The sequence below is a fragment of the Akebia trifoliata genome, chromosome 10 (assembly GCF_017979445.1).
Source record: "Akebia trifoliata isolate Shusen 1 chromosome 10, ASM1797944v1, whole genome shotgun sequence".
NCBI lineage: Eukaryota > Viridiplantae > Streptophyta > Magnoliopsida > Ranunculales > Lardizabalaceae > Akebia > Akebia trifoliata.
Genome location: NC_141384.1, coordinates 4,753,337 through 4,770,546, shown reverse-complemented (window position 1 = coordinate 4,770,546; position 17,210 = coordinate 4,753,337). Strand labels below are relative to the sequence as shown.

General features: G+C 33.3%; 1 protein-coding gene across 1 annotated transcript; it reads left to right on the top strand.

The window, feature by feature from the left end:
• The first annotated feature begins 9,018 nt into the window (after positions 1–9,018).
• LOC147392878 (RAF-like serine/threonine-protein kinase 24) lies at positions 9,019–16,303 on the top strand. Its single transcript, XM_086455608.1, has 9 exons — positions 9,019–11,549; positions 11,629–11,733; positions 11,831–11,983; positions 12,539–12,702; positions 12,815–12,962; positions 13,698–13,820; positions 13,942–14,029; positions 15,287–15,744; positions 15,841–16,303. Exons 1-8 carry the CDS (start codon positions 9,390–9,392, stop codon positions 15,451–15,453), a joined length of 3,108 nt encoding a protein of 1,035 aa, XP_086311734.1. The 5' UTR covers positions 9,019–9,389; the 3' UTR covers positions 15,454–15,744; positions 15,841–16,303.
• Positions 16,304–17,210: the final 907 nt, after the last annotated feature.

Genomic DNA, 17,210 nt, shown 5'->3' with positions numbered 1-17,210 from the left:
AGCATTAGGTTCATAACGAAAAATTATTCAACATGGATTATTTATTTGTCATTTTTGGAGATCAGGAAGTCGACTTATCGTTAAAAATGAAAACGACATCAAGTTTAGGGGTCACCTCAGGCCAAAAATGTAAACTTTTGATAGAGATATAATTTGTAGAAATTGATTATATCATTAGATCCGGAACGAAAAATTAGGCGAAATAGAGTATTCATTTATCAGTTTTGGAATCCGGATGGTCAAGTTATCGTCGGTTGAAATAATAGACGAAATACCGAATTCGTCCCACATTTTATTTAAAAAATATTTTTAATTTTTTTTCCCTCATCTTCCCCAACGCGTCCAAACAGCCGACACTTATATAAAATGAAAAAAAAATTTGTTTTTCTTCCGATCTTCTACCTCAGATCCCTCGCAAACGGTTCGCCGTCGACGATCGACGCAGAAGGGAGAAATGTCCGCAGTTACGTTCTCTACAAAATCCACCCAACCTTTCTTCGTTTCACTTTCTATTTCACCCGATATCGTCAAAAATCAGCTGTATTTGGATATGGAAATTTCGAAACTTTGACCTCGGATTTCGTCCGTTTCGGGGTCAAATCGCTTTCCGACGCAAAAGGAAGAAACGTGCGCCGTCTCATTCTCTACATAACCCACCTAAATTCCTTTCATTTTCTCATGTTTTTCACCCCGTATAGTCAAAAATCAGCCGTATTTTTATACGGATATTTCGTAACTTTGACCTCGGTTTTCATCGATTTTGGGGTCAAATTGTCTTTCGCCGTAGAAGGGAGAAGAGACGAGCACATCGAGATCTTTGAAACCACCAAGTCAGTTTCGAAAATCAGCCGCTTCGAAGTTCGGTACGTCTCGATTTTCGTGCCAATCACCTCGATTTCTGCGCACATGCTTCGATCATTTCGCCTAGAGATTGTAAATAACTTTCAATTTCTATTAATAATCGTAGATTGTGAAAATTGCATTTAGGATTTTATCAAAATTTTTTTGATGAATTTTCAGAATATAGAATTCTTTTGTTATTTCAAATTCACGCCAGAAATTGCATGTTTGATATGTTTAATTGTATTTTTAACAAATTATACGTGGGTAGGATATATTAACAAGTTATTTCTATCAGTTGGGTCTTGTGCACTGCTTGGACCCCGTTTTGATATAAAATTTGTATTCTTTTTCAATATTATTGATAAAAAAATAAAATTTTCAGTTGGAAAATGTGATTTAATATTCAATGAACTCATATTGAGTTGATGAATATCAGAAAATTGATATTTTATTGAAGAGATTGAAAACTGTAAAATTCGGAAAAAGGGAAAAAGGGTATGAAACGGTAAAATGTCAGAGTCATACCCGAGGGGTGATGTCTGCATTTTACGTTGTTGTGTTGTGTGTAGGTTGGTGAACAAATATCCAGGGATAATGTTACTGGTTGCATGTTTATTTACTTTCTGTTAGCGCGAGGCGCTGTTTACTTTTCCGTTTTGTTATTTATTTTAGGCCGGGTGGCCACACTTGCATGGTAGGAAACTGGATATCTATTCCCAACCTTGTATTGTTAATTTCTCTTTTGTTTTCAAATGCAAATAATATATATATGTAGCTATTTTGTGAGCTGTTAAAGAGTTTGTGAATGCCTGAAGGGATAGTGCGTCATATCATCCGGAGTGGTGTACTATCCTGGGATGTACGGTAGGGACCACCAAGCTCATACGTGGTATGGGACGCGTATGAGAATGGAGTCACAACTGGAATCCGGGTTTATTCCTCTATATCTTTACCAGTGAACTTGTAATGTAAAGGTATACGAATAGTTTGTATATTTGGGAATCATATGCACGCCTGATAGGCATAGACGAAGATGATTGGTCAGTGATCACTAACAATCTATAGTAGTCGAACGTTCTGACACATCGAAAAGAGACCCATTGCTTACGGTCACGTCAAACGGTCAGCCTGAGCCGGATAAATGGTCAACCAAACGTGGTAAACAACGACCAGCCACAAAATCAGGAACTAAAAGCCAGAGAAGAATTATAACATCATGTCCCGACTGGGAGTGATCCAGTCGTGAATCCCAACTCTCTAATTCCAATACTCCACCATTGTATATTATGTATCTGTTACTTATTTTGATATATAAAATGAAATGCATGTTTAATGTTTTCATTTGATCAATTAGATTTGTATAAAAATAGAATGTTATAGTGAGTAATGTTGATTGATGTAATGTCAGTTTTAAAATGTTTAGTTGCTCATCCCTAGCTATATGTACCAGTTAATCGTAGTTTGTTCTGTAAAATTTTATTTATTTTAAAATGATTCAGTATGTTTATTCGTTCATGTTAGGAGAGGTTATTAGCAGAAATTGTTGCTTCCTTACTGGGTAACCATTGTTAGTCACCTTTTCCTTCTCCATTTTTTAGTCTCAGATTCAGAGCTTGGCGAGACAGGTATAGAGCACGAGTGAAGATCATATGGTCGGTCAGATAGACAACCAAAGTTCGTCACTTGGTGAGTATTGGGACTACACCCCCTAGTGGGTCGATTTGTCTAGGAGTATTATAGATTTGTATTGAGCGTTAGGACTCCTGTTAGAGTGAGAAATTTTTGTATAATCCAGTAAATTTCTTCTTCCGCACTATGATATACCGTATATTATTTGATGTATATAGGCTTCCGCTCGTATTCTATTTTGTTTGTTTATATGCATGATTGTATGTCGTTTATTAGGTGCAGGTTGAATCGCCTTGCTAACATAAACAGAGGAAACCATGCCGAAATTTTGAGGTGCCACCTAGTACCTCGAGATCTGACATGGGGATTTGTGTTAGCATTTGGCGGGGCGCCACACCTCAAGTCATTAATTTAATTATTATTTATTCTTAATTATGTTTAATCTTCTCTGATGTTGTTCAATCAACGTAAAATTCTGACTCATTGATTATCTAATTCTAATCGTTTCATTTTTCATATGCTATGATAGTTTTAGAGATTATCTTTTTATATGTCCCAATTCCATTATTGATAATATATAATAACCATCACTTTAACTGATTCTTTCGAACTATCTATTTTTTTTCTCGAAGTGATCTTCAATGATTTAAATTTGTATTTTTCTTGTATCTCTCATTTACAATAATATTTTCTCTTACTTTTGTTATTTATGTCTACTTCTTGTTTATCACGATAATAACTTTTAAAATTTTGTCCATTCTCTTTTCTGAGCTTACTCCATGTGTTTTATACTGTCAATGTCAGTGGATATTGCTCAAAATAATTATATGTTCCGTTCACTTAACTTAAATATTTTATTTATCAGACCTTTGTTGCATATTATCCCTATTTCAAACGGTACACGCGCGCGAGCGCGCGCACACACACACACACACACACACGCACATATATATATATTATAAATTTAAAATGTGTATTTCCTGTCTAATCCAATTACAATTCTTATATTTTTCTAATTGTAAAGACTGTCGATCAATCTCATGTGACGGATTTGATTAATATTTTTTTCAACATCAAATATGTTGATGTATGGGTTTCATCAAGTATTTTTATCTTCAATTATTTATATGTTGGAACTCGCACTTTATTTTAAAATTTAATACAACAATCTGAATCAATCTTCTAATCCTTAGCTTCTACATTATCGATTCTTAGGTAATATTTACTAGCATTTATATATATATTATGAGAATTTTTTTTTTTTTTGTTTCAATGTCAATTATAGTTAATTACATATTGCCTTTTAATATTTTAATAATTTCAAATTTATCCTTCTAATATAAATAATTACAATTAAACTTATTTTTTAATAATAAATATAAAAATTAAATAATATATATTTTTTCATATATATTTTTATTCGTTATGTCTGTTGCATTAAACTAATTTAAATTGTGTATCTTGGATTTTCAAAATTCCTTATCGATTTTTCTTCATTGATCAAAATACCCCTTACGCCATAAATTTTCTTGATAAAATTAATATTTTTATAATTTATCATATTAAACTCGAATTTAAGCATGTTGACAATTTAAACTATGTTTTTTGATACTTTTGAATTTAATGATAACGACTGTTTGACCAAAAGAGTTACTTAGAAAATTTTGAATTTTAGTTATTTCGACTAAATGTTTTAATTTTTTTATCATAATTATGATAACAATTTTCGAATTGTACATTTCATTTGTCAAATTCTCCTTATATAAAATCCTTACTTTATATCGACAATATCACGATATTTTTAATATTTTTTTTAAAAAACTAAATAGGAAAGTAGGTCAATATAATTGACTTAATTCTTCGATATACAATAATAAAATTTCATGGTGTTGCAACATATCATATGAATACCCAAAGTGACTACCCATAAGTACGAGATGACCCATAAATGGGTATGGATATATTTCTTGGAGTTGCTCTTACTCTTGAACTCTTAGAATTAAAAATAAATTTACTGGTTATGTATTTTATTCAATTGCTAATTATATAAGAAAGAGTAAATGAATCAAAATCTAAAAATCAATAGAAATTTAAAGATATAGAATTTCCATCACTTGATGGTCGAAACTAATAAACTTATTTTTAAGAATTCAAAATTTTTTTATAACTAAAATAAGTTTTTGATTATGCTATATTTTTTCATTAACTTATAAAATTATATTATAACTTTTGACATTTTTCTCATTGCATGTATGATTGAAAAATTGAAGAAATTGAGATAAAGAAAAATAATCGAAAAAAAAAAAATGACAAAAAGTACTAAAAATGCCACTTACTTTTTTGTTAAGAAAATCAATGTTGTAATCGATCAAATGAAAGAAATAAATAAAAAATGATAATTCCAAATAAAATCTACAAAAAACCAATTTATTTATTTTTATTTGTATATTTTCTTTTTCTAGTCTAGCCTAAATTTTACTAGTAAAAAACTAATGTTATAAAAAGTCAAGTTTTGAAAATAGATCAAATAAATGAGAAAAACATACAATTTGTTTTAATTTTAGAAGAATCTAAATAAATTGAACGATATTAATTTTTAACATCATCAAATCCTAATCATTATCACAAATACAATCGAGAGATTGAAAAAATCGAAAAAGAGTAGAGTTCAATTTGTTTGGTCTCAATCCTCGAAAAAATAAGTAAAGAAGAAAAATTAGAGAAAAATGGATTTGGAGGTTATAGCAACGGATAGATAAGCTTGTAGGAGCGGATTTATCCGTCATTATTTTTTAATTGATTTTTTATATACTTTAAAATATTTTTGAACTTTTTTTTTTTTTTTGGGGGGGGGGGGGGGGGGGGGGAAGGTATAGTCTCGTCTAATCTCCATGTAATTCCACCCATATACCCAAAAGTTTCCATGTACGAGAATTTGCAAATGCAAATTTGAATTACACTCACACTCAATCATTTCATTAAGCATGTTAATATTTAGGGACAATGATTGTGAATGACTCTTTACTGAGAATATGTACCGAATAGTCCCCTAATAAAGAATATAGTCCATTTAAGTTTCACTTAATAAAATATTAATCTATTAAGGATTTTTTAAAGAAAAATACCTAAATACCCTTTTAGCAACTTTATAAAGTGGTTTGATCTAAAAATATACTGAGTCAAATAAAAATCTTGATTAATTTATTTTGTTATTGATATTTCTATAGAAAAAAATATATTTTTATTTACTAAAAATTATTTATAAATTTAATATAATTTTATTTGACTGATTTAAGTCGACTTGTTAATTTTTGAGTTAAATAAATTCGATGAACATTCAAATCAAGTTTTAAAATTATATTTTAATTATTGAAAATTATTCATACATTTTAATAAATCTAACATACATAGACGAGATTAGTTTGATGATGATGATGATGACTATACTTGTCATCTATTTGAGTTAAAGACTAAAAATTTTGGGAAGAAAAAATAAGGATTTTACTTTCGTTTATATCTTTTTTTTTTCATTTCTCTAAAAGATATGATTATAGTCAAGGGGTTGTAATTAATTTTAAAACATGGGAATACCTCAAATATTCTCAAATATACACATTTGTCTAGGCCTAAAAAATCATTAATAGGAATATTTTCACTTCAAAATTCTTTTTAGACTAATATTTGATAAAAAGAATACTAAAGAGTCCATATTTTTGTAGAATGAACTTTTTAGTACATATTTCAAAAAATAGGTCTTTGTGGTCATTGTCCCTAATATTTATAATAAAAGTCAGACTTGTTCTGATCAAGATGATTATTCTTGCCAAATTGACTTTATTTTTAACATAGACATCCCAAATATGTAAACAATTCTAAATAAATGTACTTTCCATTTTTTCAGGCAAAATCATACACATGTTTCAATGTCTAAATAATTTATAGTAGGTCATCTTTGTGGTACATTCATAATGGGCAAAGTTCATAGTTTTGAAAAGTCTAATTTCAAATCATGAACGTAATTAACTATTGCATGGGGACCAAGCCATAATACTAAAATTCAACGATTTGACATGAAAATAATCAACATTTCTGAATCTAGTAAAAGAAATTTGGGTTTTAAACATTACCTTCTTTAGTCAATAAAATATAGGTAGATTGAAATTATTATATCGAATTTGTAGTTATTTGTCCATTAGATGCATGTTCAAGTCTCTATCGATTGGATGGTCCATGTTATTTGTCTTACAGTTTAGCTCTTCATGGCATTGACAACCTTGACTATATTGAATATTTGTTCTATATTATACTATAGAGAATTCAAACAACTATGGAAGTATCACACGGTTTTGTTTTTTTTATTTTGTTTATAACTTATATTGCGCTTTGGTGTTTCTTTTATTTTTTTATAATGCATTAATCAATTATTTAAACTAATATCTATTTGTGGAGCTAATTATTCTTATTTTTTTTTAATAATCACCTCACTCTATTCATCCTCTTTCCAACCATGATTTATGTGAAACTATAACTAAAAGACAAAACAAATGGACCTAAGATAGAGGGGGAGGTGAGTGAGAGAGATAGATGAGAGAACATAAACAAAGAGAGCACACATGGAGATGACATCTCAAATTAAATGGTGGGTTTACATTATTATCCAATATGTTATGTATAATTTCATTAATTGATAAATGAATTTTTTATTTTATTTTATTTTTGTTGTCCTATTTCACTTTTGTCATAGAGGTATATGTAGTAAATGGAAGAGTGAAATTATTAACCGGTGCACAAATCAACATGTTAGCTAAGTAGAATGGCTGAAGAGTAAGCTTCTCATGTGACCTAAAAACTAAAATTGTTTGATTAAAGATCTCGATATCAATAATTTGAAATGGTGATTTAAAGTCAATATGAACCCATAGTAGGGGTCCAATTTTTTTTACACAAGCGTTCCTTAAGATTTGATTCACAAATTATGAGATCGGCAAATGTCACCCCACGCCCAAGCCTAAAAAGATTGAACACCTTATTCCCTTGTGAAGGAGTTTGACCAAACCAATTGAGAATCACCCCATTTTTTTTAGGCTTGGCAAACATTGATTAGGAAACCTAATTTATGTGTACCAATATTACATTAGATAAAACTGAACCCAATCCATTCGATTTGCAAGTGAATAATTTGATTGAGTTAACTAGAGAAAATGAGTCGATACTGACTTTTATCATTACTCTCTCATAACCCGCTCCAAATGATAGTTACCAAATCAAATAGTAGTGGTCATAATACTAATTAATATGACATCAATTTATTAGTATGGGTTAGTGAGTAAGTAGTTATGAATAAAACCATAAAAATCCAACTCATAATTACCCATCCAAGTTTATAAAAATGAGTAGACCCCTCCATCCAAAGGGATCAAAAGTTAAGAACTCTTGCAAGCATCTCTCTTTCTCGCTCTCTACGCAACTTAGTTCCATAAACTTGGATGGATTTTTTAACTTGATCCTTGAAGTCTTATAGGGAGGTATTACATTGTGTTCCAATTATTTGAAGAAGAAGATCGGAATGTGATTATCTCAATGGAGAAAAAAACAATTAAATTATCTTACTTAAGAGGAAGATTGAAGTTCATCTATCTTGTTGGAAAAGAAGAACCATCCTTCAATTTCTATCAAGTGTTAGGAGGAGTGAGAAATAGAGATTTGCCACACATGAGTTATTTAATAATTGTGTCAAAATCTTAAACATGAGCCAACCCATTACAATCCGTGTAACCCATTCTATAAAGAGGCCAACTTTTATCATGTTTAGGTTGATAGACATAACCCGCGAACATGATACAATTAAAATGATAAAAAATCTGTAAATGAAGTAATCTTGTAAAAATCCCTTTAAATTGTTAGTTGTTGGTATATGAGATGGTTTCTATGCTTTGTAACTTAAATTTTTATGTTGGTCAGTATGACATGTTAATAATACAATAATTAAATGGGTCAAAAGTTAAATGGATTGGTATCCCTAGCCAAGACACGATCCGTCCAACAATGCGACACATTAATGATACAATAATTAAATGGGTCAAAATAGCTTGAATAGATTGATGTCCCTAACATGGAATCCCAAGGAAAAAAAACATTTTCAATGTTAAAAAGAGATAGAAATGTTATTGACACCTCATGTTTTACTTATTACATCCTAATTAAATATAAAGAAAATAAATTAATAATTGAGAGTAAGTAAAAAATTGGAGTACCAATAAAAATTCTCTCATTCTTTTTATTAGATTTTAATTTTAATTAATTTACTTAAGATTTCATATGAGCCTAATCATCACTTAGACAATTAGTGATATATAATGTTAGAGATAATAATTTGAGCCTGTGTGTCTTAATCTTTTATTGGGATACGATAAATAATTTAAGAAATTGGGGTGTAATAAATTAAAGCTAGAGAGCCAATAGCAATTCTTAAAAAAAAAAAAAAAAAAAAAAAAAAAAAAAAAGCAAAAAGAAAAGAATAAACGAATCGAGATAATATATGCTCTCTCTCTGTCTCTCTCTTCAACCAGTTTGCGCCCCGTGGAGCTCTCTACCTCTCTGCGAGGCATCGCATCTTACAATACGCGAGACAGACGAAGCCCTCTCATCTTCACTCGCACCACCGCCATTGATTTCTTCTCATCTCCTCTCACAATCTTTCTCCCCCGTTTTTCTGATCTTCAAATCTCTCAGTTTCTTTCAACCACTTCAATAATTCCTTCTCAAACTTTCAATTCACCTGTTTGTTGCATCATCACTGATTTCGAAAATTCAAATCCGATAAATTAAGGTTTTGGATTTTTAGGATTTCAGAATGATCAAGATTGGGGACGAAGAATTCGTGTATTTGGCAGACTATAAATTCTGAAATACACCTCATGTGTAATCAAGGAATCGAACGGTTCCCAAGATCGTCTTCTCCATCCGAGATGGAATCTCAGGCCCCACCCTTTGACGAGACGCCACGTGTCAAGTTCCTTTGCAGCTTTGGTGGTAGCATCATGCCTCGTCCACAAGACAGCAAGCTTCGCTATGTTGGAGGAGAGACTCGAATTGTGAGTCTCCCTCGAGATATCAATTACGAAGAACTGATGGTGAAGATGCGAGAGCTTTTCGAAGATGTGACGGTGTTGAAGTATCAACAACCCGATGAGGATATCGATGCGTTAGTTTCCGTCGTTAACGATGACGATGTTACGAACATGATGGAAGAGTACGATAAGTTAGGGCTCGGTGATGGGTTCACTCGGCTCAGAATGTTTCTATTTTCGAATCCCGATCAAGATTATTCTTCGTTGTCACATTTCGATTCTTCGGGAGAGAGGGATTCGGAGCAGCGAAGGTACGTCGATGCTTTAAACAGCTTGAATGATGTTTCGGAATTTAGAAAACAGCAATCTCCAGACTCACCAGTAATGGGTCAAGTTGTCGAGCCATCACTATTGAATCCAATTAACATTGAATTTGGACTCCATAATCAGCAGAATTGCGAGATGCCTATGACGCAATTTAATTTTCAAAACCTCACGATTCCCAATTTGGGGTCTGGGCCGCAACACCAACAACAATCCCATAATCAGAGGTATAACGAAATGGAAGCTCCGTGGAGTCCTGCCTATTATTCGCCAAGGCAGCACGGGTATCAAGATCCGCGACTTATGACGGAGTTTCCATTGTCACCCTCCGCTCCTCGTTACTCTACGGCGTTTGGAGAATTATCGGATAGGATGCCAGAAGAGTATGTAAGGCATCAGTCACCTTTTGTCGATAATGTGGGATGGGTTCGGGCCGGAGCTCAGAATGGTTTCGAAGGGAATACTAATTGTGTGTGTGAGCATTGTCGAATGACTTTTCAAAGGAACCAAACTGCATCGGAGGCTGTTCACTATCCTGATTCTCGATTCCATCATGGAGTGCAGCCACATTTGGATCAATCAAATGCGGGCAATCCATGTGCCGAGTGCTCCCGTAATAGGGAGACTTATATTTTCAATCCGGATGCAAATTTGGAGCATGGGGTTTACTCCAAAGATCAAAACGAGCCCCCGCCCTCTTACTATACCGAAGCTCACAATCATGAGAGAGGATGGGTTTTACATCACCAATTGAACCATCGGGTTGAGGATCCGAGATTGCATATGTCTGGAGCCGGAAGGATGAACGAACACTATCGGGTTGATGGGTTTGAAGACCATGGGGTCCATTATGGAAACTTTCCCGCTCCTTATGGAACAGATAATCTTTATCAAACTTCACATGGACACACACCCGCACCTCATTTGTGGATAAAAGTGCAGAATCCTTTACATGCTACTCCGTCTTATGAAGCATTGAATTTACTTCCTCAAGCCAACAACACGATTAACCCGGGATTCTTAAGGGAGGGTAGTCCTAGTTTTCATGTTGGGTTGGATAATCCAAACCCTGGGGTTGGGCCCTCACAGATAGCGTCTGGGTTTGATGGGTCTGCTGCTCCTGAATGTGTCCAGGGCTGTGCTCCAAAATTGGACTCAGACACCCTTGTTCAGGACAACCAACACACATTTGTACACTTTTCCATTCCTAAGAAATCTGTGCCTCATGTGCCCTCATCTTCATCTGTGATTGATGATAAAGTGCTTGGTTCGAGTATTTCAGTCTTCGATGCAGGGGCCACAAATGGTATCGAAGGTACAGAAGAAGTAAGATTGGAGACAAAAAATATGTTTGGAGAGGGTTTTCAAGCAAAGTGCATTGAAACGGTAGAAGACCCTAAGAAAAGCAAGGAGGATGGTTTTCATTCAGATGGTTTAAGGCCCACAAAAGAAGGTGGTGATACTGTGAAACGTGATGAAACTATTATGTATTCCGCATTTGAAAATGAAGGAATCTCCGTTAAGCGTTTGAGTTTCTTGCCAGAGTTGATTGCTTCAGTAAAGAAGGCAGCAGCATTAGAATGTGTTGAAGAGATGAAAGCTAGAGTTGAAGACAATGTTGACGGTAATGGTGATATGGATACAACTTCAAAAGAAGCAGCTTTACATGATGTAGAATCTGATGTGAGAAGTTTTGCCTACTCAATTTCTCCTTTTCTTTGTTATTTGGGTTATTTTCTTTAACTTTGCATTTGCCTGTTAGAATGCCCACGCTGATGTGGAGGTTGACTCTGATAGTGACAATCCACAAATTACCAAGATCGAGCCAACAAAGGCTGAGGCAGAAGCTTTGTCTAGAGGATTACAGGTACGTGTCCATTGTCTCCCCATGATTATTATTTTTGTGATGCATCTCTATTCATTTGTATCCATCAATTTAATAATTATATTTGCCTTTTGTATAGACAATACAAAATGATGATCTGGAGCAAATTCGAGAATTGGGTTCTGGTACATATGGGGCAGTTTATCATGGGAAATGGAAGGGTTCTGATGTAGCAATAAAAAGAATAAAAGCAAGTTGCTTTGCAGCGAGACCATCTGAGAGGGAACGTTTGGTTGGTTCTATATCCTTTCTACTATTGATGTTTATCAACTGCTATTGTTTCAAGTTTCAACTATAAATCATGAAAGGCTTTTGGATCCTCAGTTTAACACTAAACTCTTAGTAATGTGTATGATATGGTACTTTTTCCTGAGATGAAGGGTCCTCTGTAGAATGGTTTTAATTTCACTTGTGTATATTGAAAGAGTCAAACTTGGGAATTTGTTTTTGGGAGAATTTTGGTGCGAGCACACCTCCGAATTCCCGCAGGCCGTTCAATATGGACATTAGTTTTTAAAGCAAACACACTTTAAAAAGGGATAAAAAGTAAACTTTTCTTGTTCAAACATTTCTCTTGACTGGTTTTCTTTATATAGCATTTTATTCACTCACTTGAAAGCTTTTGTGGCTATGGAATTACAAAGCTTGCTCATTTGTTTTTAATTCATGTTATTCTTGATCTTGTTGCATTCTAGATTATTATTTTTTTGTAGTTGATTGTGCAATAGAACTAATCTTTGCTTTTGTTGTCTGGTCAGCTGATTTTATGTTTATGTTGCTGTAATAGATTGCTGATTTCTGGAAGGAGGCTTTGATATTGAGCTCGTTGCATCATCCCAATGTCGTTTCTTTCTACGGAATAGTTCGTGATGGCCCTGATGGATCTTTAGCCACTGTGACAGAGTTCATGGTTAATGGATCTTTGAAACAATTTTTGCAAAAGAAAGACAGGTAGAACATTTAACTATCGAAAACTGGATTTCTTCCATCTGAAGTTGGGCGTCATTTTGCTATGGTATAAAACTTGAACTAACAATGCTATGTTTGGACCTCCCATGAGCAGAACAATTGATCGTCGTAAGAGGCTCATTATAGCTATGGATGCCGCATTTGGGATGGAGTATTTGCATGGGAAGAACATTGTTCACTTTGATTTGAAGTGTGAGAATCTATTGGTAAATATGAGAGATCCTCATCGACCTGTCTGCAAGGTGTGCTGAAGTGAATCATGTTTTTGTTAAATTTATTTTTTGGATCATACTTTTGTTAGGGGCTTTTCTTATTGTAGTGGACATGACACTTTTATTATTCCTTTGTTACATCTCCATTTGGCTGTAAAATTATGTTGATTGGGCTTGAAAAAGCTTTGAATTATTGCCATAGTTGTACTGTAATAATTTGGTTTCCATTGCTGGAAGCCTGGTAAGCCCTGTATCAGGATGCTCCATTCTCTAAAAATTTTCCATGTCAAACCCCATCTCATACCGCATTTTGGACACATAGTGACTTTTTCCAGGCGAATCTTAATTTAATCACATTATTGTTTTCAGTTATTAATTGTATATTGTTTATTTATATTTGCTTTATCAGCTTTTCCAAATGCATTCTTATTGTATATTTAATATGAAGTTGAAAGAGTAGTTAAAAAAACTATATCTTTCAACATATGGAATTAATTGGATGAACATTTTGGCTTTTCGGATTTGTGGAGGGTCAGTGTGTTTGACAGTTCATATCAATGTTGAATACCGACACAGGTGTTTTTGTGTTTATAGCGTAGCTGGTAAGAAATATAGCTTACGACTGTTAGACTGGCTTTGCAATGTCGATTTGTGAAATTTTTCTCCGAAATAATCTCTTGTTTATTCTCATTTATCTTCAGCTTATATTGTTGCAAGGAGCTTGTAGTTTTGTTAGAACCTTATTCACTGTTTTTCTTCTTTCAGATTGGTGATTTGGGTTTGTCTAAGGTAAAGCAACAAACCTTAGTATCAGGAGGTGTCCGTGGAACATTGCCGTGGATGGCACCTGAACTTCTTAGTGGGAAAAGTAACATGGTGACAGAAAAAGTAAGATCACTTACTGTTGGCTCATGAATTTTTTCAATAAAATGTTCTGCATATCATCCATTGTTAATTGTTTTTTATTTTAGTTTCTATTGTCTTGTTCATCCACTTTTTCCTGTTGTAGATTGATGTCTATTCATTTGGGATTGTCATGTGGGAATTGCTTTCTGGAGAGGAACCTTATGCGGATATGCGTTGTTCTTCTATAATTGGTAGGGCACCATTTTGTTGAGAATTTAGAAATTCCTAATTTACTGATATAGGAAATTATCTTTGTAGCTCTTGCCTGTTTTAGATACCTTCAGTCATGGCATAACTAAAATCATTTTCTATCTGTTATTGCCCCTGTGAACGGTTAGTGAACAATGAGCGGATAGCCTTTTGTGTGCGTGCGTGTGTGTGTGTGGAACTTCATATTTGTAAGGAGTATTGTGTAATGAAACTAGTTATACTATAAAAACCATATGAAAGCCTCAAAAGGTGTCAAAAGGAGTGCACATTCCTCAAGGCTTATTCAGTGCCTCTTGGAGTTATGTGTAAGCCTTTGAGGGAAAATGGCCTTCCTTTAAAGCCTCATGGCCTTTTTAAGAAGCTACCCTAATGCCTTGAAGCTACCCTAATGCGTAAGCCTCCAATGCCATTAAAAACATTGGATCTATGGTGCTTTACCTGATTTGCCAACCTAATTGGTTGATTTTTGAATTTTTTCTTAATTGTGCTTTTCTATGAGTTTTTTCTTAATAATGGAATTTATTAATGGTTGTGAGCATTCATTCTTAATCATTTTTTGATTTTAAAGGTCTCCTAAATTAGCCAGTTTCGTTGAATGTAGAAAGATGCTCTTTTTAGTGCTTATTTCAAATTATTTGTTTGATGAATTTATATTCTTTTCTTTGAACTTCCAAATTTTATCTAGAAAGGAACACAAGATGAAAACTTGAGATTCTAAAACATTTCAAGAAAATGTTTGGCATTTATTTATTATTTAGAACTTATACGCAATTATCATTTGTTGATTTATTTACAACTCAGAAGCAGTATTGTCATCTTAGCTCTTTCTTTCTGACTTTAAATATTGATAAGAAAGGGAAAGTCAGTCACAACAGCTCCCTAAAAATATTTTAGAAATAGAACAACTATTTGAATCATACTAAGAGAAAGAAGGCATGTAACTGAGTTGTTACTAAAAGGCAAAAAAGAGAGCTATATAGTCAGACTACGAAAACTCATTTCATTGTCATTATGTTTTGGTCAAGGTTTAAAGGGTCTGTTATAATGGGGATACATTATTGAGGTGGGGCTCACAGGTCCTTTTACAAAACAGTAGAAAAACACGTTTCAATGAATTGAGAAGGCTTTCAAGCATCAACTAGTAGTTGATGCTTCAGTAACTATGTATCATCTGGTTTTATGATGATCTTAACCAATCAAATCTTGATCTTCCTCTCTTCATTGTTTTTTTCTTGCAGGGGGAATTGTGAACAACTCATTACGTCCACAAGTTCCATCTTGGTGTGATCCTGAATGGAAATCTTTGATGCAAAGTTGTTGGGCTTCTGATCCAGGGGAGAGGCCATCCTTTTCTGAAATATCTCAGAAGCTGAGGAAAATGTCCGCGGCAATAAATTTGAAGTGATGCATTTTCTGAATGTTTCAATTCCATTATCTTGCTGTGTATATCCCCCGATTGTTATTGAAGAAGGAAATAATTATATATATTGCGGTATCAAGGTCCCTTACTGTTTCTGAAAACACGCAGGATATTTGTGCAATATTATGCCTTTGTTGTAGACTAGGCGGACCTTTCTAGTATTGCTATACTTGGGTATTTGTTCTTGGTAGAGTGGCACTATTTATGCATCCTGGATTGGAAATTTATTATTTACACTATATACCAAGGAGAGCTGTGAATGCTTTATCGGATTGTGTGAGTTGATCTATCTAATCTTTTTTTTTTTCTTAATTTATTTCTTAATTGAAGTTGGTTTTGACCATATTAAATGCTTTTAACGCACTTCTGCAGGATCTTATCATTTTGGATGTTGGTGTCTTCAATTTCCTGCCTTCAAGATGGAACATTACTAGAATCAATGGAAGGATGTAAATATGTTTCAGGTACTTACAATGCAACTAAGTTCCACACCTGTTGCATGTATCATGCTTTGGCTTCTGGATCAAACCTTCGAACCCCTTTCTTTTAATATTTTTTTTCTTTCTGATGTATGGTGAATGTATACTTAGTGAGTCACTATTTTTTTATATACGTTTCCTATACATTCACCTCCAGGCATATGTATAAAACAGGAGAATTCTGAAAAAAAAAAAAAAAAAAAAAGGAAAATATTTATTTTGTAAGCATAACACCGCTTTGTGTCGTCTCTGTAGTCGTTGAAATATTGTCAACCCATACTTGTTCCTGTCATATCTCTGGATTTTAAGATTATGCAATCAGTTAGCAGCTATGAAACAATTTAGATTGGTGGGAGCTTAAAAGAAGAATCTTTATTGTTGTTTCTGGATTTGTTTTTTTTCTCCCTCAATTGAGATGTGGAGAACCCAAAAACTTCTGATCATTGTTATTTTTATATACATATTCACCCAAATAAATGGTGAATGGGGAGATCCTTGTTCGTTCTTATTGTTGGTTAAAATTATTATTTGGTGTATTTTAGTTGTGTTGGTTCCTTGGGTTGGGTTTATGACAGTGGTAAACTGCCATCTTTCTTATTGTTCTAGAGCCTTTTGATCATCTGACCTTCGATAACAGAAGACTTAGTGGCTTTGGATAGAGTGGAATAGAGGAATAAAATTCTTTTAGCTTCTATCCAAAATCTTTGGGATAAGGTTATGTGTGTGTGTGTGTGTGCGCATGCGCACGGCCGTGCATGTGTGCTTATTCGGTCAGCCAAACATTTGTGGGATCACTGAGATTTTTGGATGCAGGTTTATAGGTTCTATTACCCGATGTAGCTGAAACCGATTAGTTGGTTTTGGGCCTATCAATATGGATCCGATAATTTTTTGGGTCCGGTTAAGAATCCAGTCTCCTTCAAATACCAAATAGTAAACTTATGATATTATAACAAAATCAGTAGTCTAATCAAATGCTTACACAGAGAAGTCTTAAAGTAAATATAGTTGAAGTAAAATTAAAATATAAAGAAAATTTGAAGTCTTTAATTTTTACCTTTTGTCTACATTCATTCATTTTTCATATTTTCTTACAATTTCAATAACTGATAAATGTTCATACTAAGATTTTCTCTGAGTTTATATTCTGAAGTTTGATCTGCTTGAAAAAATTATTGTTGATCTTAACCTTCAATTGAGGAATTACAAGATAAATTGTTACATTTATAAATAATTGTCCATTTTATTGGATATTCATTTTTA

Coding starts and splice junctions, on each gene's coding strand:
- LOC147392878 (XM_086455608.1), top strand. CDS start 9,390: ATGTGTAATCAAGGAATCGAACGGTTCCCAAGATCGTCTTCTCCATCC. Junction 13,821..13,941: donor GTAACATGGTGACAGAAAAA/GTAAGATCACTT, acceptor TTCCTGTTGTAG/ATTGATGTCTATTCATTTGG. Junction 14,030..15,286: donor GCGTTGTTCTTCTATAATTG/GTAGGGCACCAT, acceptor TTTTTCTTGCAG/GGGGAATTGTGAACAACTCA.